Raw genomic sequence first — 22,738 nt, 5'->3', positions numbered from 1 at the left:
TCAGCAACTGAATTATCTCGCAGAAGTCACTTCTGTGAGTTGCACCATTTTTCACTCCCTTTGGAATATCCCCTCTTAAGAGCTGTATTTATAGCTTCTAAATTTTTTTATAATTGAAAGAAATATGTTTCTGTTAATTCTTGACCTATGCCATTCTTTAAGTCTTAACTACGTTGCATACAATGTAGTAGATATAAAGGAAGAATATGCAGCTATGTTTTCATATTTTATACAGGATATATTGGGAATGATAGTGCACTGATATCTAAGCATACCTTTCTCTGTTCAGCTTTAAACATATACTCTCTTAATTCCCAATAATATCTTCTGTTGTAAAAACAACTGAAAACCTGTTCGATGTTTAAAAAGTTGGAAATCATAACTACAAGCTTACATGAGCTGCTATACTATCCTACCTCTCATCACCTGTTTCATTGCAGTAACATTAGACATTTAGCAAGAGATAAGTGATTTATTCTGGTGGCAAAAGTAATTTCTGCTGATGAACTACCAGGTGTCTTTGGCATATTGCTCTTCAGGTACATAGTTTCGTGGTTTTTTTGTGTGTAGCTTTTTATCTTGAGATCTACTGTATAAACCAATTTTTTATAGTGAAACAGTGAATACATTAGTTGACATTTGTTACTCACTTTTATGCATTGAAGCTACATGGGATAAAACAAAATACAAACTATTGCATTTTTCTGCTTATAAAACTTATTTTATATTTCTTGCAATAAAACTTATTTTATTTTATGTTTCTTGCAATAACACTTGTTTTATTTTATGTCGATTAAAATCTTATTTTACAATAACTGTTTTGTTTTCTACTTCATTTTTTTAGGATTTAAAACACTTACACACAAAAACTTAAAAATCCAAATAGTACTGACAAATTCTTGGAATCTACATTCATTTTGTATTGTATTTAAATAAACCAGGATTAATAATACATCATCAAAAATATGCTATGTACAATTTTATTTGCAATTCATTACAATTTTCTACTTTGTGTTTTATAAGATAAAATATTGAATTGTAAAAACAATATAATTATAAAATACAGTTAAATACATTACTTTGACAAGAATCCTTAATTTTAATCCTATACAGTAACTATGTACATTATTGTTACAAACATTAGTATATGATTCTTTACACTGACTTATTAGTGTTGAGAAAATACTTTGATCAAACATAATGTTTTGTTTGTTCTTCATCCATTTTTATCAGGTTAATAGACGATTCACAGTTTTTTTTTTTACTTATGTCCAAGAAAACAAATATACACACCAATCCCAACAGCAAAGTGATGTACTCAATATTCAGAGTAGTATAAGTATTACGAGTGTTGGCTGATAGGTAATACACTTAACAGATACATTCAGGATTTACATTAATAGTCAAATATAAAATCATGTTATTGAAAAGAAAAGTTAGGGGTAGCAATAGACCTTCTTTTTGAAATTTAATTCATGATTAGTTGGATTCAACATCTTTATAGCTACACTATGCACGGGTTTCAGTCTTCGAAAACACATGATTATCTCATTTTAACCATGAATTTAATTTATATCAACAATGCGTAAAATTTGTTTTTGTAAATGTTATTATATAAATAGTTCTTTAAGAACCAACATGAATATTTCTAGTTTCAAAACCCAGGTCTATGTTTTATCAATCCATGACTTGAGACCACAGTTTAGATGATAGTAAACCGATATGGCTACTAAATGGTCCAATATTCCTCCTCGGTTACACTACTATCTTGTGTTAACAATATTTTTTCAAGTTCACGGTGTATATATGTATATCAATCCTCTAATAGTACAGAAGTTTGTCAATTTGCAGTTTCTGGATTCTACATGTGCATTGTGAAGCCCAATTATGTAATTATAGCTTATAGACTCAGATATTTCAAATTTTAGCTGATCAATGGAGTTTACAAATCTTGTCATTATTTTGGGATGTTGAAAAGATAATATATAAAGATTATTTCTACAATGCCAAAGACTGATGCATCTATACCATATTATTTGATCCTAGTAATTAAAAGGTTACAGCAATGCAGAAACCTGTGCTAGTTTAACCCTCTAACTGTCACACTCGAGATATATGGTGCAAAGTTAATAAGACTACCAACCACCATGTATAATATATATCATGCAACAATAGTTTTTAAAAGAATCACCACACCAGAGTTACTTCGTTTTCCATTATTATCTGTGTTTCTTTCATAAAGACAGCTGTTAGTTTTTGTTGCGCTATATGTAGAAAATGTTTAGAAAAATTCTGACCTGTTGGTGCTGCAATCTTTTGGACTTATATTGAACTACTTGGAGGCCATGCGCTTCTCACTGAACATGAATTCAAGAAATTTACGTTGATTGAGAGTGTTATTTTACGAATTTTTAATAATGATAGACATTGACATCATTTGGTATAATGATAACATATCGTAATAACAATAAACAAAGAGGATTTACAGCAAATTTTAAACTTTCCAGTTCACAATTGAGTCCTGTTAATGAAGAATAAAGGATTCTTATACTTCAATCCTCCCACCCCACATAATTCGCATTCAAGTCAATCCTGGACATTATTGATGAAGGTTTGTTGTAATTTTATTAATACATTTAAGTAACACGTTTAATAAATATATAAAAAACTACTACAACAGGAAAAATACTCTGTGCTAAGGTGTCTCATTTACGCAGCTATACATCTGAGAACTGCTTACATTCCAGGCGATCAAAGTTTTAACCCGTTTGTGAGATATTTGCAAGTGTGTCTTACTTATCAACCAGTTCTCATAGTTATATACTTTCTCTGTCATTATTACAGCTTTAATCTTCTATATATGAACACATAGTAACTTGTACAAACACATTATAAATAAAAACTCACCACAAAAAAATAAATACAATTCAAATAAAAACTCATCACAAAAAAATACAATCAATTATGTGTCTAGGTTTACAAATAAAATCAAGTTTATGATCAGAAAACAATATTATAATAAATGTTATTTTTCAGCAGCGAAAATCTAAATAAAGCAAACCTTTCATAACTAATCCAAAATCCCAAAGCTGCTTTGGATTTCAATAATGCAGAAACATACTATCAATTTAGGTTAGTTATAATATTATTTCAACTATGATAATAAACGTATGTGTAGTATTATGCATATAGTGTTCATTAGTTGAATGCCAATGTATGAAGAGAGAAAAGGTTTAAATGATTAACAATGAACAGATCAATTTGATAATCAAGGATGTTTTCTTAGTCATTAGAACAATCAAATCATAAAAAATACAGTTTATTGCCTTTTAACTAACATAGAAACTTTGATTAATAACATTTAACTTAATGTTATGAATTTTTTTATAACAACTGGACAGTTATAGTACCTAATTAACAGGTGGAATGATGAAAATATCCTAGGAAAACTGTCTTGTAATTTTAGTTTTACTTGCAATAGTACAACCTACAGTGTTGATTTCTATGTTAAAAGTATAATATGACTGTATTAATATTTTCTCCAGTATTTAATAAACCTGTAATCATTACAAACAGCGAAATTCAATTACAGTGCCAGAAACTAAAATACTATTTAACAAACATAAACAAAAAGAAATGTAAACACCAAAAGAATAAAAGGGTGCTGTTACAGTTGTACACTAATTTATTATTATTACATAATTTTCTCAAAAGTTTCACATTGAATTTCCTACAAAAGACAGTTAACACTTATTTACAAGTGTCTCTTCAAGGCACCATCAAATCTAGCAGTAGTCCATATTTTGTGCTCCACACAGCAAAGTGTCATCTATGTTATTGATAGCATTGATAACATAGCACAAGCTTAGTAGCAATGATGAGAGTAACAATAAGGAATTAACTGAATTAGGAATGAAATCCGTATAGACTGTGATGCTATACAATGACTGAACAGAAGCAACATTGTCTATTTCTTTAATAAAATACTTCATGTTCTATGCAAGTAATTTAATTAAGCCTCAATTTGACATATTTATATCCACTTATTTAAAATCAATAATAGATATATAAATTTCCATCAACCAATGTTTTCCTGGTTAAAAAATGTAGCATTAACGGAAGACCCACAGCTTACTCGACTAAAAAGTTGCGACATTTTATTCACCGAAAATATTTAAACCTCTTTAAAATGTTTATAAGAAATAAATCACAGCCTCTTATCAAAGTGGGAAAATTAGTATAGTTTTCACACTAGACCGGCCGATATAAAAATATCTGTTTCAACCGCTTGTGTGCATGTGGTGGAGGAGAGGAGATAACAGTTAGACTACGGAACACTGCCAGCCAACGCACGATTGTGTTTCAGTGGCAGACTCACCACCATTCACTGTTATTGTTTTGTTGCTCGTGTTTGTCTCCCATAGCCCAGGAGTTTGTATTATCTGTACAGAAAGAATATATACATCAGATGTTAGAATTTCACTTTGGATAGTTCAATCATATGATAATTCAAATAGTGCTAAAATGGTCAACATGAGAAGTAGTATAATAAATGATAAACAAGTTCAGTGATACAATAATATTAGTACCATTGTGTTTAGAAATCTGCAGTCTGGTCTCTTCCTCAGGTAAATAATAACCTAACACATAAATACAATCTAGGTTAACCCTCCGAGTGGCGGTACTTTTTTCTCTCCAAGTGGCGGGACATTTTTACTGATTTTGTATGTTCGCAAAAGAAAATTTATATAAAATCCTGTATATTATATAAGTATGACATATCATACATCGATTTAAACTTCATAACACACAGAGTAGAATGGTAATAATATGAAACACTTACCTTGGATTGGTGTAAAAAAACCAATGGGTTGAATTCCAAAAATAAAAATTCAAATTTTTTTGTTTTATATTAGGCTGAGTAAATGTTCCTAAACTTAATTTTTTAACACAAATCCAAAATAGCCATTTTGTTTAAAATTTAATTCTGAACAAAAATATGTATCCGTTATATGTATTATTCCTAAAAACAACGCACTATTTGCTGATCGAAACTTTTATGTACACGTTTTTTACTGCATTTTAGTCAGTATCAGAGCCAACCTCATTCCTCATCATTCTTCCTGGTTTGAGAGGCCTCCAATAATGTTCCAGGTAAGGGAAACACTCCCTATGAACCCCAAAATTACAAGTTGGGCACCAGAAGTGACTTTTACCCCCTTTTTTGGTGTGTACACACACTGCACAAAGTCTGGTAAATAAGCAATCCCGTGAAGAAGACCTACACTTGGTCCAGGAGGTAGTACAGTAGGTGGATGAACCGTTTGTAAGAGTTCCATTAGTACCAGCATATCTAAATACTATATCAAATTAAAGTTTAGAATCTGGTCTTTCTAACCATACCTAATATATAGCGTTTAAGTCGCGGCATAACATCGGAAATACCGGAACAAGAGAGGCTTGCGTTAATAGACGCTAGAGCGTCTTTGCCACTCGCGAACGAGATTTAATAGACGCTGCAGCGTCTTTCACCACTCGGAGGGTTAAAAAGAATGAATATAAAAGCTTGTGACACGTAAGTCACAAGAGATAAAGTTGTGTTTTTATAGTACAAACTGTTGTGTTTCAACAGTAAAATGCATTAATTTGTAGGGTGTAGTTGTTTGGCAATTTTAAAAATATATTTATATGTTTAAACAAAGTAATAGCACTGATAATTTTTCAACCATAATTTTTAGTGATCACCAATAACATTTGCATACAAAAAAATATTTATACTAATTAAATGTTAAGCTTGAATAAAGAAAATAACATTGCTGACTTCCACTATGGATGAAGTGCTGCAAACAACTGTTGTGAGCAAAAATATTTGTTTATTCATACAAAATGGTAGCTCATGATAAAATTGAGACAAGCATACATATTCCATGATTTTTTTCTCAATGAAGTCTGCATTGTGGATGTTTTTTTTTGTACATAAAAAGACTTAGGGTGTATAACCTTAAACTCCTGTATGTATTCTAGTGTTACGTAAATACCTATTCTAAATCTACAAACACTGACTTGTTACACAAGTACAGTACGTCTATCTCTGTATACTACTTCAGTCCAGCCATAGAATATGTACTACCACTGCTTGACTGAAAGCAATTTTGACATTTGGTAAGGCGGAAGATGCCTTCATTTCCTTGGCAAGGGTAATGGCATCTTGAAATTCCATCCACATAACGACCATTCATAAGAGACTCTCACCCTTGCTGTGTGTTGATCATAACTTTTTCTAGTAGCTGTTGAAGCCAAGGCTCACAGGAGCAGCCCAGTGACCAACTTCCAAACCATCAATACACTTTTCAACCAAGTGGTGAATGCCTTTAAGAAGGCTCATGCCATCTAAAGTTAATACTACCTACTCATGCTAGAAACATTGAACTGAACAATGGTTTCAAATCAGCCAAATGAATGAAACTGATCAACTAAGCCAAGTAATACATCAGGTGGCAGTTGTATTTAAGTTCTGACTAAGTGAGGATTACGAACGGCACAAAATCTATGTCTGTTATAACAGAAAATACCTAAAATGGATACTTATCTAGGGCAGCGCAATGAGGTTCAATTTTGCTTTTATCTGGGCAAAACCACTTCTGATACACTTGTCTTCGTAATGGAAGGTCAGATAGGCTGGAACAACCCTTATTAGAGCTCAGATCTTTCTAAGGTTCTGTGAGATCAATAATGGATGGGAGACATTGAGTGATCTGGACGCTCATACAAAAAGTGGTTTGGATGAAAATGTGGCCAAATGAAAAAATCTCGTGGAATTTGATGTTCACAAAGAATTTATACCATCAGGACGAATCATCAATGCTGTATTTTATACAAAAAAAGTCCTTGCACAAACTCATCAAACTGAAACAATTGGAAGCTTAACCTCAACAATGCTCTAGCCCACACCTCTCTTATTGTGACTGCCTATCTGCCTGGATAGTAGTTGCAATCTCGCTGTTCCGTCATACAGCATGATGTGAGCTCAACACACTTTTCCTATTCCCAAAGCTTAACACAAACCTGAAAGTCACTTTTATTATGATTGGGATTGTCACAGAGTAGAGAGGTGTACAAACATTTAAGGAGACGATTTTGAAGATGTTTAACACTATATTATATCAATAATTAATTGTTCATATAATTATTTTTAACAAATCCAGTCACATTACAACAAAGACAAACTCTGCATAACGACCAAGAGGAGATAAGGATGAAACAAGATCTCCAGAGCAGATGTAGCTTGGGGTTTGATCCCAAGACTGAACCTGTGGAATGTCACATATCTCCCTATAAAAATGCCCAGAAGCTTCCCTCAAAAATATGCTGACAATACTGCCACTCTTACTGCTTACAGAGCTCTTGACAAGGTACAATAGTTGCTCAACCAAGTCATGATGAGAATGCATGACTCCCTGGTTGGGAGAGAAGAATCTATTCAGAGATCATCTTTCCCTCCAAGACTCGGTCATTATCTGAATCCAGGCCATATAGACTAGAAGAACACACATAGTATTTTTATATAAATCTTGGCAGCAAGTTCACCTTTTTGGAGCAGTCTTATGGCACTACAGAAAATGTGATGGATAATGGAATGAATGCCATTTTGAATCATCTAATTTAAAACTCTGGTTGACCTGTGTCAAGCAGTGGCTATGTATATCACATACTCCATGTTTCTGTATTTCTACAGAATATGGCTAAAAGAATGCTAAAGGCACAAGGTGTGAGCAGTGTTCAGATCAGCTGTCTTTGTGGTTGTGGGGGCTATTTCCATCCTTATTGTGTTATTTTTTACCTGCACTATTATATTTGTCAATGCTTACTTTTAATTTTTTTACAAATTTTGAAGGCTGTTCCTTGTGAAATATGAAAATCAATGTCAGTCTTTCCATGACGACAAACACACTGAATTAAAAAATTGTTCATGTTGTCTGGAGAAACGGACACAATACCCTGAGCTATTAAAATATAGTGATATTCAATTACAAAGTACCACACATACCTTCTGGACAAGTTCTTCAAATGCACATTGAACACCATCCCTAGTTTTAACACTGGACTCAATGAACAATGTTGCATGTCTCTTCGCAAACTTCATCCCCTCATCACGTGACACCTCTCTGTTGTTACTCTGGACACAATCAATCATCCAAGGTGTAGAGTTTGTGATAACATGTAATATACTACTACAAACTATACACTAACTTAATTTGTATTCTGATGATTATAGCTAGAAATAATAAATAACTCAGTATAATACAAATGTGAACTTTAATGATGATAAATATTGACATACAGGTTTGAATTTTGAAACAAGATGGAGGATACAATAATGGTAATTTTTTTTAAATACAGTTCTTAAATTTTAGGGCAGGGTGGTCGTGCTGGCTTAATGAAATAGAAATATTATGTATTGTTTTTAATAAAAGATGTATTGTAATTTGAAAAATAATTTTGTTAAATTTTAATTAAGCTTATATTAATTTTGAATTGCTAGCCAAATCAAATGTTCCTGGGTTCTATGTTCTTCCAATGGATCACTGTTAAATTTAAAAGGAATTTTCTCACCCAATGTCTGTTTTCTGCTTCTCTGTACTTCAGTGATAATATGAATTTAATAAATTAACCTTTCTTTTGAACCAAATACTGCTGAATAAATATAACCAGTTTCTTTATTTAAATAATAATAATCTTGCTTCACTTCTTCTATATCCCTCTCTCCTCGTCACTTTTAAACCTCTCTCTCTCTTCACTCAACAATCATCCCTGCACACTGTATCACTGACTTTAGTTTACTTTATAACTTTTGAGTTTTCTATGTAATAAGGTGAATTTTGATATATTTAATTTTGTATTTATTATTGTTTGTATTAAAATTTGAGACAATTTATAAATAATTATTTAATTATTATTACTAATAAATTTATAAATTAAATTAAGTATTGAAATGAATGTAAGATGGGTGTATGAAATGAGTCATTACAAACATTAAAATTACTCATGTTATAAAGTTCAAAATGTACAATAAGAATCTACAGTTTTCACTTGATCATGAATCACTTTTCAACTCTTATTTTATTGATCAATTTCTTGTTCTTTTTTTAAAACAAAGACATCAAAACAACAGCTTAATTCAAATTCATTACGTATAAAGTTCTCCAAATATTTTATTTCATACAGGAATAGTAAAAATGCTACAGCAACATATGTATGTTGGAGAACTAAAATGCTCAATCATACTTGTTTAAGGCCGATTTCTTTTAATTTTATATTTTCTACATATGACTACAGATGATTATGATTCTTGTGATCATTTGTATAAAATAAAGCATGTAATTAATTTTTTTAACATCAAAGTAGAAAACATTCATCTGCCTAGTACTAGTAAGGAACTGTCTTTAGATGAATCAATGGACTTATGGAGGGGGATTTTTACTGTCCAAACACTAAGTTAATTTAAAATTCAAAGATATTAATGTAGGATAAAACTGTATTGACTGAATCTAATGGCATTGTATTAAAGTTTTTTGTATATGTAAAAGAAATGAATGAACTATCAGGTCTAGCATAGGTGTTCTGCATATGCTTTTTGAAATGTTTGAGAAGGTTTATTCTGCAAATATAGACACTTTTATAACAGCATCATTTGTCAAATTCTCTTTTGGAAAAAAGATTTACATCATCAGCACATTACAAGCTGACAGACTAAATCTACAGCTGTTTTTTTAGAGAAGAAACTCAAGAAAGAGAGAAAACTGTCAAAGTAGTATGGTTAGCAAGTGGAAGAATATAAGAATAGTTATACGAGGGCTGCTATTTATGTTTCCTGGCCTAAGGATAAAAATACAAGAATTTCAGAACAAAATCGGTTTTAATGTTTTTTAAAATATTCTCCATGAAGGTTGATTGATACACTTCTGCATGCGTTGGAACCAATTATCAAAGCTTTTTTCCACTACGATTCAGGTATTTCTAAAACATGGGTTTTGAATGACACAACTGCTTCTTCAGGTGTATGAAACCATTGTCCAAGTAGTTTTTTCTTGGTGTTCAGGGGAAACAAAAGTCATTATGTGCCAAGTCAGGGCTGTACAGCGGATGACCGATCAATTCAATGTTCTTCCCTGTTAAAAAACTCCATTGTTTCAGTTGATTTGTGGCAGCTCGCATTGTCATGATGAAGAATGATGCATCTTTTCTTTGAATTTTCCCGAAGTTTCTCAAATACTTCTGGCAAACAAATAGTGATGTACCATTCCGAATTGCTCTAATGGCACAGTCACCACATGACCAATGACCAGTAATGCCGAAGAAACAGGCAACCATTTGCTTCTTCCACAAACAACTTTGGTTGGATTTGGCCCGTATTGAAAGACCCATACGCTGTTTTGTTTTGTTTCAGGATCATATGTATATATACATGATTCGTCACCAATGCAGATGTAACAAACTGCTTTTGCTACATCTTGAGCGAATTTCATCAATATTTTCTTGCACCAATCGACACGAACCTCCTTCTGAGCGTTTGTCTGGTTATGCGGTATCCAACATGAACAAACTTTTTTCACATGCGAATGTTCATGCAAAATCTTATATGTTTGTCAACTAATAAAGATCACTCAATCTCAGGATATGTCACATGACGATCATGCTTTACCAGCTTATGCACAGTATCAATGTTTTCTTCTACAACAACCGATATTCGACAACCTTCATGGGGTTTGTCCTGGAGTGATCGTCAATCACAATTGAATTCATTATACCAGTTTTTTAGGGTCCTATATGAAGGTGCTTTATTACCATATAAGGAATTAAGTTTATCTGTGCACTCTTGTCGTGTCAGGCCACATCAAAAGTTATGAAAAATTATTACACAAAAATGTTCACGATTAAATTGCATTTTCACCTAAGATAAATTTTTCAAGTTGGTGTCAATACAGTAACACTAACAATGAAATAATAAAATATTTTTGTTGAGGTTATGTTTTAACAATGTGAACTTTGCACTGGCAACGTCAGCTGGTACTGGTAAAACAATCAGTGTTACCAAGGCCAGAAAAATAAATAGCAGCCCTCGTGTATCTTTCTCAAGTGTGAGAATGACATAAATTTCACCGAAAGCAAATATTCATATTCAAAGCAATAAATATCTTATATAAATAATAATAATAAATGTCCATTTACGATAAATGAAACATTGGGACCAACGTAATAATGCTTGACTTCAGACTGATCATAATACAAGGTCTTCTGCCTGACGCAGTGATTTAGCTTAATACGAGGGGTATCCAAAAAGTAAGTTTCCATTAATTATGAAAAAGTTAAAAAGACTCAAAAAATAACTGAAACACATTTATTCAACTTTTTACATCATACCTTATTTTTCTACATAGTTACCATCCATTTCTAAGCACTCTTGGTATCTAGGAAGTAGTTTTTTTATTCCAGCATCACAAAATTCACCCGCCAAATTTTTAAGCCAAGTATCCACCTCATTTTGAAGGTCATCGCTGTTGGCAAATCGCCGACCGCCAAGGTGTCTTTTCAGCTCCGGAAACAGATGAAAATCGCTAGGCGGAAGATCTGGTGAGTATGGAGGATGACCAAAAAACATCCCACTTAAATTTCCTCAAAAGTTCCATTGTTGCACGAGCAGCGTGTGGTCGGGCGTTATCTTGAATAAGCAGAACCGTGCGCGACAAAAGTCCGTGCCGTTTATTCTGTATTGCCCGCCGAAGTCTGGTGAGAACTTCACAATACCTTTCTGCATTTATGGTTTCGCCACGAGGAAGATAGTCAATCAATAACACTCCACGGCAGTCCCAAAAAACTGTAGCCATTACCTTTCCTGCCGACTCAAAAACTTTGGCTTTTTGAGGAGCTGCCTCTCCTTTTTTTTGCCACACCATACTCTGGCGTTTGGTCTCTGGAGTTGAGTGGTGAATTCATATTTCATCACCAGTGACTATTCTACTGATTAGGTTTTCATCTTCATCGTCAAACAACCGCAAGAAAGACTGGGCAGCAGCCATTCGTTGTTGTTTATGGGCATTGCTCAATAAGCGAGGCACCCATCTTGCACACACTTTTGCAAGCTGAAGATCTTCTGTCATGATATTGTGCACAGATGACCGGCTAACTTCAACACTTGACGGCAGTTTATCCATAATTTCATCGAGAGTCACTCGCTTATCATTGTCAATAACTGCTCGTACAGCATTAATGACGTCAGGTTGCCGAGAATTGGCCGGTCGGCCACTACGCTCATCGTCATGAACATTTTCTCTTCCTTCCAAAAACATTGCACGCCAATGACGGACCATCTGAACGGACATAACATGTTCACCATACACTTGACACAACTGACGATGAATTTCAACGGCAGTTTCGTTTTTGGCGGTCAAGAAACGAATAACACTACGGACTTCGCAACTGGCGGCAGAACGCAGTGGAGTCTCCATGATGTTTGGGCAACAACTGACTGAGAAGCGTGACAATGGGCCAGTGACCGGCGCACCTGTTGCCAACCGAACCGCGCTACATATCCCCGCCCACAGCTGCACGCTGTGTTACGTACGCGTCTTTTTACAGAACAGGGAAACTTACTTTTTTGATACCCCTCGTACAATTTAATATAATAAATCTATTTTACAAACATATTATTATTATTATTGTACTGTATAAAATAGGAATCACCAACAAGCATTACTCGAAAACAATATAAAAATCCACTGCTATGTAATGCCGCTCCCATTAATGCCATAATATTGTATTGCCAATCTTAACTGAAATAACCAGTAAGCATGTATAAAATTATCTGATAGTTAAATTAATATTCATATCATTTGTAAAATGTTTATATTTATTTGGTTAGCAGTAGGTATATGTTAAAAAGGTACAACCACAAGTAAATGTTTCCTTTGGTTCAATTTGGTAACTTTCTGGAAAGTTTACAAGAAATGTCTCAACACAACAAATAAAATTGAACCATTAACCCTTTAAGTGCCGGGCTTATTTTGATGTTGCATACGAAAAGTGCCAGGCCTCTATACTATTGGTTATGCAAGAAATGCCAGGGCATATTTGTCAAAAATGTAGAAGTTTAGGAAAACGTTTACAGCTCTCTTATTTATGAACAGAACTTTGTGAAACGTTTTTTAAACAGTTCATAATACACTATATTTGAACATTCGAACACAAAATATAAGGTCATGCATTACAAAATATATATTTTTTTAGTATATGTGTGTATACTTACATGATTTTTTTCTTTTTTTCTAAGTTTAAGGTAGATATCAATTACAAAAAAAATCTGTAGGCCAATTTTCATTTGTTTTTAGTGATTCTCCTATGGTTGTGCAAACACAGTCCAAGTTTTATTACATTTGATCCACAAATAACATATTTATATCACATAAAAAAAAAAAATACGATACAGTACTTTTTCAAAAGCTTTTGTTTCTATGGCGCAACAATTACATTCAAGCTTCCAGTTGCAAAACAATTTAAATAATATGTTTTTTATAAAACAAAAAAGAACCAATTCACTTTTTACAAAATAAAATAATTACTTATATACTAAATGTCCGTTTGGGCATGTACCTAACAAGTATGTTTCGGGAAGCAGAATGTGTGGGTACTTTGGGATTTTACCAACTACACCAGTATGAAGAACACAAAAATATAAATTTATAGAAATAAACATGATAGAACGAAAAAACAACTCTGTAATTACAAAATTACCAATTGTTAATGGGGTCAGATTCTGTTATATGCCCCCAACGCTTAAACTTTTTTTAATGAACTTAGAACGTTATAAAACGATGAAGTTGAGTAACAGAACTAACATTCCATCGATCAAAAATCATTTCCAGGTATTGTGATCGGTATTGTTGTCACTGTTATCTTATCTTTCTCGAGAATCCCGATTACGGCAGGCCGCTTATCTGAACGGGCGGCGAGACTCTGCAATCATGTTATCTACTAGACCGCTCGACTTTGACCTCTGTCTGAGGATGGGGAGGGGTTTGCGATAAGACAATTCCTGTTTTATATTAACGAAATATTGTTCTAAGCTAATCTAGTAATCAGTACAAGCAAAATGTCAAATAACGATTCATGTCTGGGTGTGGTCAGTATAATCCCAAAGTACCAATGTGTGTACTGCCCTTTTACACTTACGGCAGATGTAGGAGGATCTTTTCCTTGAAAACAAGGAACCTGTCGACGTTATGCGTACATGTATACGCTATAACATTTTTTTAATTGAAGAAAAAGAAATACAGAATATTACGATATAAGTATCAATAGTGGTAAAATATAATTTTAATAACAAATAAAAATCAAATTGCGGACGGCGGATTACTCGGCCGTTGGCACTCAAAGGGTTTAAAAGAATAGTCTAAAGTGACAAAAATTGAGATACTTATCTCTTAGAATTCAACAAAAATAACAGAAAAAAGGTTTTTGTTTAAATATATTAAAATTTTTTTATGTATTCGTGTATTAAAAATTAAAATAGGCCTATCATTTCTGACCATTTATTTACTTACTTTGTCTATTTTGTTGCCAACCAACATTTTAACAATGTTGCTCTTTGTCGAGTATGTATCCAGTTCATTGAGCCAAGTTTCCAGCTTGTTAAATGTTTGTTTATCAGTAACATCGTACACTAGAATTGCTCCTTGAGCATCTCTGTAGTAGCTTGGGGTGAGTGTTCGGAACCTCTCTTGGCCAGCAGTATCCTAAAACAAATGTTTTATTATTAAGGGTAATATCATCTCACATAATATAAAAACACTAAATAGTAAGTTATAGTAAATAAATAATCTCAGGTTTAATTTACAAAATTCTTGTTGTTAAATCCAATATTTATAATAATTCTGGAATAAGCCAATAGCTTATTTTTATTATAATTGATCTTTTATGAAGCTATATATTTTTGTTATATTACATTTTATATCAAAATTAATATAAAATTAATTAATAATTAATTAATATTAAAATTTATTTATGTTAAGGATGATCATTACATGAGGAGGTGGTGAAGAAATGCTCTCATTTCAATAAAACATAAAAATTCCAATTTAACGTTTTAAATAAAAATAATACGAAAAGAGAAAAATAAAAATAATGGTTCGAAAACCTCTTACATGGAATTTTTATATATTTTAAACTCTCCCCTAATATATGGTCAGCATGATATATTTTACCAAATAAAACTATACGCTACTAATAATATTGAGTAAACTTGTATAGTAAAGAAACATAAATTTAAATTAAATACAATAAGTAAAACTTGCTTAATTTATACAGTCGTAGGTGGTTGGTCGGTGATTGCAGACCTATTGTGACCTGTATTCTGTAGTTTAGTGTACTGTATTAGTGTTGTGTTTAGTTTTTTATTAAGTGCATGTTTTAGAGTTAGTGAAGTTGACACACAACAAGGTGGTTGTGATTCCTGACTTACATGTGTCACAACACTCTGGTGTGATTTGTTTATTTTAATCTAGTTTGTAATTATGTTAGGTTAGTTATTTACCTGAAGAAAAGATCAGATTGCAGATCTCGAAACGTAGTGTTACTGAGTTTTTGTATCACTGAACAATGGTAAATGTCCGGAAAAATCCTGTTTCCTTCATAATTTATACAGTTTTTGCAAAGTTAGGCAAAATACAGTATAAATCCTTAGGTAGAAAAATGCCATGCCTCTACATTACCACCAAATTGGCACAGACATCCTCTACTTCTTATGTAAATTTCATCTTATGTTTAATTAATCTATTTTTGTGCAAAAATGGGCAAGGATGGACTATTTGTATAATATTAATGTCAACCAATGTGTTGACCAATGTTGGCAACTGTCAAATCTTTTTTATTTTCTCATGAAGAGTTGTTTTGAAAGTAATTTATGGACACTGATCTGTTCATGTTATTTACTAACTTTCTACATAACATTGTCTTTCTCCCTTCTAAAGTGTAGCATACTCATACAAATAGGTGGTACTAAAAATAAACTAAACTATTACCTTGGAGAAAATATACATCTAAGGTTAAGTGGAAGAAAGGACTTCACAGTCCTAACTTCGACTCCAATAAAGCCATATTTGACTTCATGCAAAGATGACAGGGGTAAACTACTGAATCCATGCTTACTTGTGGTTGAGGACTATCTGACCCTTGAACAATCACTCAGTTATGGGTGTTAAGATTATCGCAATACAATGCACATTTAGAAGTATTTATACAGTTTTGGGGTGAACCTGGAATGCTCTATGTTAATACTTTATCTGGTGAAGCTATGAACATTGATATAAAAGCAAATAAATAATTGCAAATATCAGGAATTAGGCCATTCCAATACATGTAAAATGTAATTAATTGTTAAGATTAGAATTTAACTAATTTGTTCCACATTAATCAACATAAAACTTTTTTTATTTTGTTGTTCTACCTACAGAAACACAGATCCTTTTCGATAGTGATATCCGGATTATTTCTTTACAAGAACTGAAGCCAATGGTGAAAGCTCCATTAAGTTCATGCAGATTTCCAACTTAAAATCAGTTACGGACAACAGTTTTTGCCCATGTGCTAAAGTTCTACCCCAATATCATATATCTAAATAAGTGTGCAATACGCAATCAGCTGATCAGACCTGCATTAGAATTTTCAACCACGTAAAATAACAAGTCGAACCACTTGGCCAACAATTTATATAAACACACACACACACACACACACACACACACACACACATACACTGTTGAAATTGTAATCAAGTATATTCCTTTAATGAATAAAACTCATGTCATACATTGAGCAACACAACTTCTCACCACAAGATAAATCACCTTAGCACTTTACATGTACAAATCTAGCTAGTCACAAATTTTAAAACTCTATCACACTTAATAATAGACTAACCAACTGATCTATTTCATATAAACTTAAAGTTAATACAAATTGTTATGTCAATGAGTTATTTATATACTCACCCAAATAGCTAGTTTCACAGTATTTCCATCAATAGTTAATTTTGTGGTTTTAAAATCTACCCCAATTGTGGTTGCCTGGTCTGGATCAAATGTGTCTTCAATAAATCGAAGCAAAAGACTGGAAATAAACCATACCTTAACTGTACATATTATAACTAACTGATTTAAACAAACTTATAATCTAGTTTTAGTTAACATTAGTTGCAATTTTTCTGTAAAGAGGGACAAATTTCATACAAAATAAGATTGGTTAATATATGTAAATCGACGAATGCAGAATATCTCCAATCATATAAGCACAGCTGGATTAAAAGGATCTCGTCTTATCAGCTATTATTTGACTCAAGGGAACGTGTATTAGTTTGATGATAGTGTTCACAAAATTAAGAATTGGTTATTCATATAGTTATCTTGGTTATTCATATGGTTATCTACAGGAGACCCCATTTGTTGAGACATGTACAAGCTTTCTAGGAATGTTATTGTGGGTTTTGCTCACTATTAATCAACAAATATTGTTATTAATTACTTTTGGAACTTTTTAAAATTTGAATTAACTGCTGTTTTGTAATGGTTTGAGACAGTAATCTCTAAGTTAACACTGTTCATATTCTTTAATAAAGACCTTTAAAACAATGTGTAACTTGACAGGGGTTTACATTTAGACTTTTTAAGTTGGACTCAAAATTTGGCATTTTAGGGGCAGGGGTACAGCTGTGTGATACCAATTATTGAAAAGTAAAGTTTTGTGCCCGACAGATGTGTAATGAGGTTGATTTTTCTAGGTGTGGTCGTTAAAAAGTTAACAAGATAAGTAAAGTAGACTGGATAAATTTAAACTCTCCATAGCCATTATGCTGAACTTGACCTTAGTAGTTTCAAGACCGCACTGAAGAATCATGGACAAAATGAGCAGGGAAGACATTATTGCTGTTAATGATAGACTGAACTCTAAAGAGATTATACCAATCTGTTGTCTAATAAAATCTGAGTTTACAATAATTAAATTCAATACATGTCCCCTATTTCACAGTGCCGTTTACCTTCCACCCAACAAACCCATCAGACAATATACAGATTTAAGCTCTATTTTTGAGGAGACTGCTCACTTTAAACCTGACTGGCTCTGTTCTAATGGAGACTTCAACTAGCCAACCAGATTGGATGCACTCTGTGAATACCTCTTAGGATACTTCTTTTCCCTCTATTATAAATCTAATCAACATCTTTAACATTCAACAATTCAATTACACTTCATTCATCAATACTGTCGCCTCTCATCACGTTTTAAGGCAAGAGCACTTTTAAGGTAACAAGTTGTTTTGATAGATAATATCTATAATTTTTATTAGTGTGAGTTTTGTTTTATTCATTAAAAGAAGTATTCTCAAATCAATAAATCGTTTTTATAAATCCCGTACCTAATTACTTTGTATTATACTTCTGATTTGGTTTTAGAAGCATCTACCAGATAAAGAGGAAATTCTTCAGGTACTGGGTGATGAAATTGGGGCATTGGATGTCTCAGAAGAAGACAACATCCAAGAAAGCATTCACAATAAAATGAGTAAGAGTCAACTGATGACACCAATACCGAAGCAGCTTTTAACTCAGCTCTTCTAGAAAATGAGGAAGATATTAGACATAGCTTTGGTGGTAACAGATAATGTTAATACTAATGAGCTGTATCACAGACGATGTAACTCTATGGAGGATGACACCGGTTCAAAATCGGAGGATCAGGAGAAGACCATGTAATCTTCAACATCTCTCTGGCGTTCATGCAAGTGCTATTTTTTACCGATGAAATGTTAAAGGAGATGGTAGGATTTAGAAATATTTATTTTTCAAGCCAACGCAATTTTACAACAATTTTACTAGATCCCTAGATGCAGTGACATAACTTTTATTGACTTGAAGGCTCACAGACTCCATCTTATGCAACACTTGAGAACTTATGGCATATTGATGACACTGGCATAGAATATTTTAGACTCACCGATACAGGTTCATTTTAAAATGCTTGCAGTTTGATGATTATAGGAGCAGAGATGCAAAGAGAGCTGCAAACTTGTTAATGTTATATTTCTTAATATTGACAAATTTTACAAAAACTGCTTGAAACATTACAGTTGATCTGAAACAGTAACCATCGGTGAAGTGTTGGATGCTTCCCGTGGACTTTGCAGTTTTAACAATACATTCCAAACAAACCCATAAAATATGGCCTCAAAATATTTACTTCATGTGAGCCTAAAATGTACTACATGAACAATGTTGAAGTTTACTGTAGGCGGCAGCAACCAGGGATCTAATTATGGGGAAACTCATCACATGAAATCGTAAAACGTCTGTGTGACCCAAACAGTGGTCGTAATATAACCTGTGGGTTTTATATATATATATATCTTCAGCGCAAGACTTATTAGAAGATGATGAGTTTACTTGTGTAGGCCTTGGCACAATTTAAAAAAACCGGAGGGGAATCCCAACTTTATGAAAGAAGTGAAAAAATCCAGTATAATTAAGTACTTTTGCTTTTAGTGAAAACACCACTCTTGTCTCTTATATACCAAATAAAAACAAGGTGGTCTTAGCCCTGTCAATACTTTATTACGGACACAATGTTCAGTGAAAACTGATGGAAATAATGAAGTTCACAAACTAACCATTATTATATTTTATAATGCTACCAAATCAGGTGGTACACATTGTCGACCAGATGAAGTGCTTGTATTCAGTTACAAATCAAAAAGTGGACACTCGTGGTTTTTTGTGTCATTTTTGAACATAGGTGGTATCATTGCCTATCTAATACATAAGGCAAACAGTACTGAAGACTTCCTTAAAACACTGGGCAAACAATTACCTGATAACTACATCAGAACAAGAGTCACAAAGACAAACATCTCACCCAACATCAATATGATTCCATTTGAGGAAAAGTTTGGGACGGCTCGCAACTTAACCTAACCATATAATGAATCAAGGGGAAAAATCTCATAGGAAGTGTATATTGTGTGACAGAAAAAAGAACAGACCAACTTGATTAACATGGAAAGGATGCCACTAAAACATTAATTGTAAATGACTGTCATTAAAATGTGTTTGCTTTTGATAGTTTAAGTATTTCCAATTGATAATTTGGTACCCTGATTGCAGTGGTGGCTACTTACTATACTAGCGCCACATTTCCATTCCTAATATTGAAAAACATCTGAGTAGGCTCATGACCAATGTCGGTGGACCCGCAGAGGGTAAGCGCCAAGTCCTCATGTCCGTGACGAACTCGGTTATCCCCTACGGTTGCGAGATCTGGGCGGATGCCTTGCGGCAGAAGCGCTACAGGAGGAAGGTCGTGGCGGTGCAGAGCTCTCCGGATTTCATCTGCCTATCGTACCGTTTCGGAGCCGGCCATCCTTGTGATTGCGGGGGTAATTCCCATCGATCTTCTTGCTCTTGAGCGGAAGCATGTCTACGATGGGAATGGCACTGTCAGCCGTGCTGCTGCCCATTCACACACAATGGATGAGTGGCAAACTTGATGGGAGACGGAGAGTCGAGGACGTTGGTCTTTTAGGCTCATAGGTGATGGACCGAAAGAGAGCATGGAGAGGTAGACTTCTATCTTACCCAGCTTCTCACTGGGCACGGTTGTTTCGGCTTCTACCTTATCAGAATGGGGAAGATCCCGAGTCCGGAATGCCAGTACGGGGATTCGGATTCGGACGATGCCCTGCACACCTTCTTCAAATGTAGAAGGTGGGAAACGGACAGAAGGGAGCTGGAGGCAGCTATCGGGCATGTTTCGCTGGAGACCCTTATAGAAGAGATGTTGTCCAGTCCCGAATCATGGAGCGCTGTCGCTGCGTTTTGCAAGAGGGTGCTAAGGCAAAAAAGAAGAGAGCAGCTATTAAGCACCAGAATAGCTCATGTCGGTGGATTTTAGAATGAAGTAATGCCCATTGTGCGAACGATGGCACCCTCTTGAAGTAGTTGCAGAGATGCGTTTCCGAGAGGGTTTCCAATGCCTGGACCGATAGGTTTTTAGTGGGCGAGAGTCCCACACATCAGGGTGAACATCTGTCCCTGACGGTGCATAATGCATTTTCCTATCGTAAAAAAAAAAAATATTGAAAAACATCGTCATTTGTGATTTCCAGCCTCAATTACCATAAATAGTTTTGTTTAGAATGATGAGCAGAATATTTGAATGTTCAATCTATATACCCTAAAGGGAATTTCTAAGCACTACAGTCATTAAAATTCAGCATGCAGGATAAGAAGGCAAAGTCATGTTATAAATGTAGTCTAATATAAATTTGACTGGGGAGACTTTAATAAGCGGCCTACACTCGTTATTCGATTGACATTATCGAACAATTCGATATAGGTATTATCTAACTTCGATGTATGTAAAAATCGTACAAAATAAGAGTTATAATAAATTACCGTAACAAGAAGAATCTCGTACATTAAAATACACAAATTTTATACAAAATTGCAAAACAACAACAAAACCAACTACGGTCTAGACTTAGATATCAAAGAAACTTTACAATATTTGTTACTTGTGAGAAATATCTTACATATTTCACTCATACTCATTGCCATTTTCAAAGTCTCAAAATATTAGTTACTTCTTGTTGTTTATTGTTTACGTTAAAATAACTAATAAGCTGAAATCATATGATAAGTTAAATTGTAATATCGAATTATCCTTAGGATAAAAATTGAACCAATTGATAATAGCAATCGAATAACGAGTGTAAGCCACTTATTAATTAAAGTCTAACCATTTGACTACCTACTTTCCAAGCTCGATATGTGGTCACCAAAATGTTCCTGTATAACTAAATGTACCTATGCTCTTTACACACTTTTAAACCTCAAGGTTTCTAATCAGTTCAAATTTTTAAAACATAATTTACAAACTGCCCTTCTGACTATATTTTATGAGCAGTTTGCATAATTTCTAATGTTAACGATAGAACTTACCTGGATTTACCTACCCCACTTTCACCTATTATCAAAATTTTCAATGTTGTCAAAACATCATCTTCCAATTTAAAGGACATTTTAATGGTTGAGAACAAAAAAGAAATACGTTATAAATTATGGCAAAGTGAAATTTAATTCTTACACTTGTATTATAGACTATAAAATTAGACGCAAATCTTAAAAATTCTTGATACTTCACTGTTAATAAGTTATAATAAAAGTTACTGACACATTTTAATATTTATCTTCAGGTCCTGAAGTCTGTCTGTTAAACATAACCTAGTACAAAATGAATATAAAAGATTTATGTTCAATAATTCTACACTGACGTAAAATAGTAAAGTTATCAATCATGGAATGACGTTTAAAATCAGCCTTCAAAAAATTCCAAATCCGTTCCACTGTTTCAGACTAAATATGGAAAGTGGAAGTAATATTTTTGTTGGACGAGGATTTTTCGAAGTGGCTTTGTTTTGTTTTGTGTTTTTTTTTTGTACGCATTTAGCCTTTCTAAGAATATTGTGCTGCGCTCCTAGCATAAGTTACACGGTCAGGTAGTGCACTTTAAAACAAATGGACTTGAATTTTTAACATTATTCATTAATTTATTTTGCAAGATAGAGAACCTTCTTTCTTTTCCCTACTTCACTGCAGACTATTCGCAATAAGAAATCTTAGTGTTTATTCTATTCCAA

General features: G+C 33.4%; 1 protein-coding gene across 1 annotated transcript; it reads right to left on the bottom strand.

Moving 5' to 3' along the window:
* Positions 1–962: 962 nt before the first annotated feature.
* Positions 963–22,446, bottom strand: LOC124360263 (ras-related protein Rab-18A-like). The gene is made up of 5 exons (XM_046813709.1): positions 22,041–22,446; positions 17,043–17,160; positions 14,598–14,789; positions 8,048–8,176; positions 963–4,442 (listed from the first exon to the last, which is right to left on the bottom strand). Exons 1-5 carry the CDS (start codon positions 22,118–22,120, stop codon positions 4,323–4,325), a joined length of 639 nt encoding a protein of 212 aa, XP_046669665.1. The 5' UTR covers positions 22,121–22,446; the 3' UTR covers positions 963–4,322.
* Between the last annotated feature and the right edge of the window lie 292 nt (positions 22,447–22,738).

This window comes from Homalodisca vitripennis, chromosome 4 (assembly GCF_021130785.1).
Source record: "Homalodisca vitripennis isolate AUS2020 chromosome 4, UT_GWSS_2.1, whole genome shotgun sequence".
In the NCBI taxonomy this organism is placed as follows: Eukaryota; Metazoa; Arthropoda; class Insecta; order Hemiptera; family Cicadellidae; genus Homalodisca; species Homalodisca vitripennis.
Note: the sequence above shows the minus strand (reverse complement) of the source record. Positions and strands in the feature narration are given on the sequence as shown.

What these genes read in the sequence shown, in the direction of transcription:
- LOC124360263 (XM_046813709.1), bottom strand. Translation starts at nt 22,120, where the DNA reads ATGTCCTTTAAATTGGAAGATGATGTTTTGACAACATTGAAAATTTTG. An exon ending in AGTGGGGTAGGTAAATCCAG is followed by an intron (nt 17,161 to 22,040) that starts GTAAGTTCTATC and finishes GTTTATTTCCAG; the next exon opens with TCTTTTGCTTCGATTTATTG. An exon ending in TTGGCAACAAAATAGACAAA is followed by an intron (nt 8,177 to 14,597) that starts GTAAGTAAATAA and finishes GATTGTGTCCAG; the next exon opens with AGTAACAACAGAGAGGTGTC.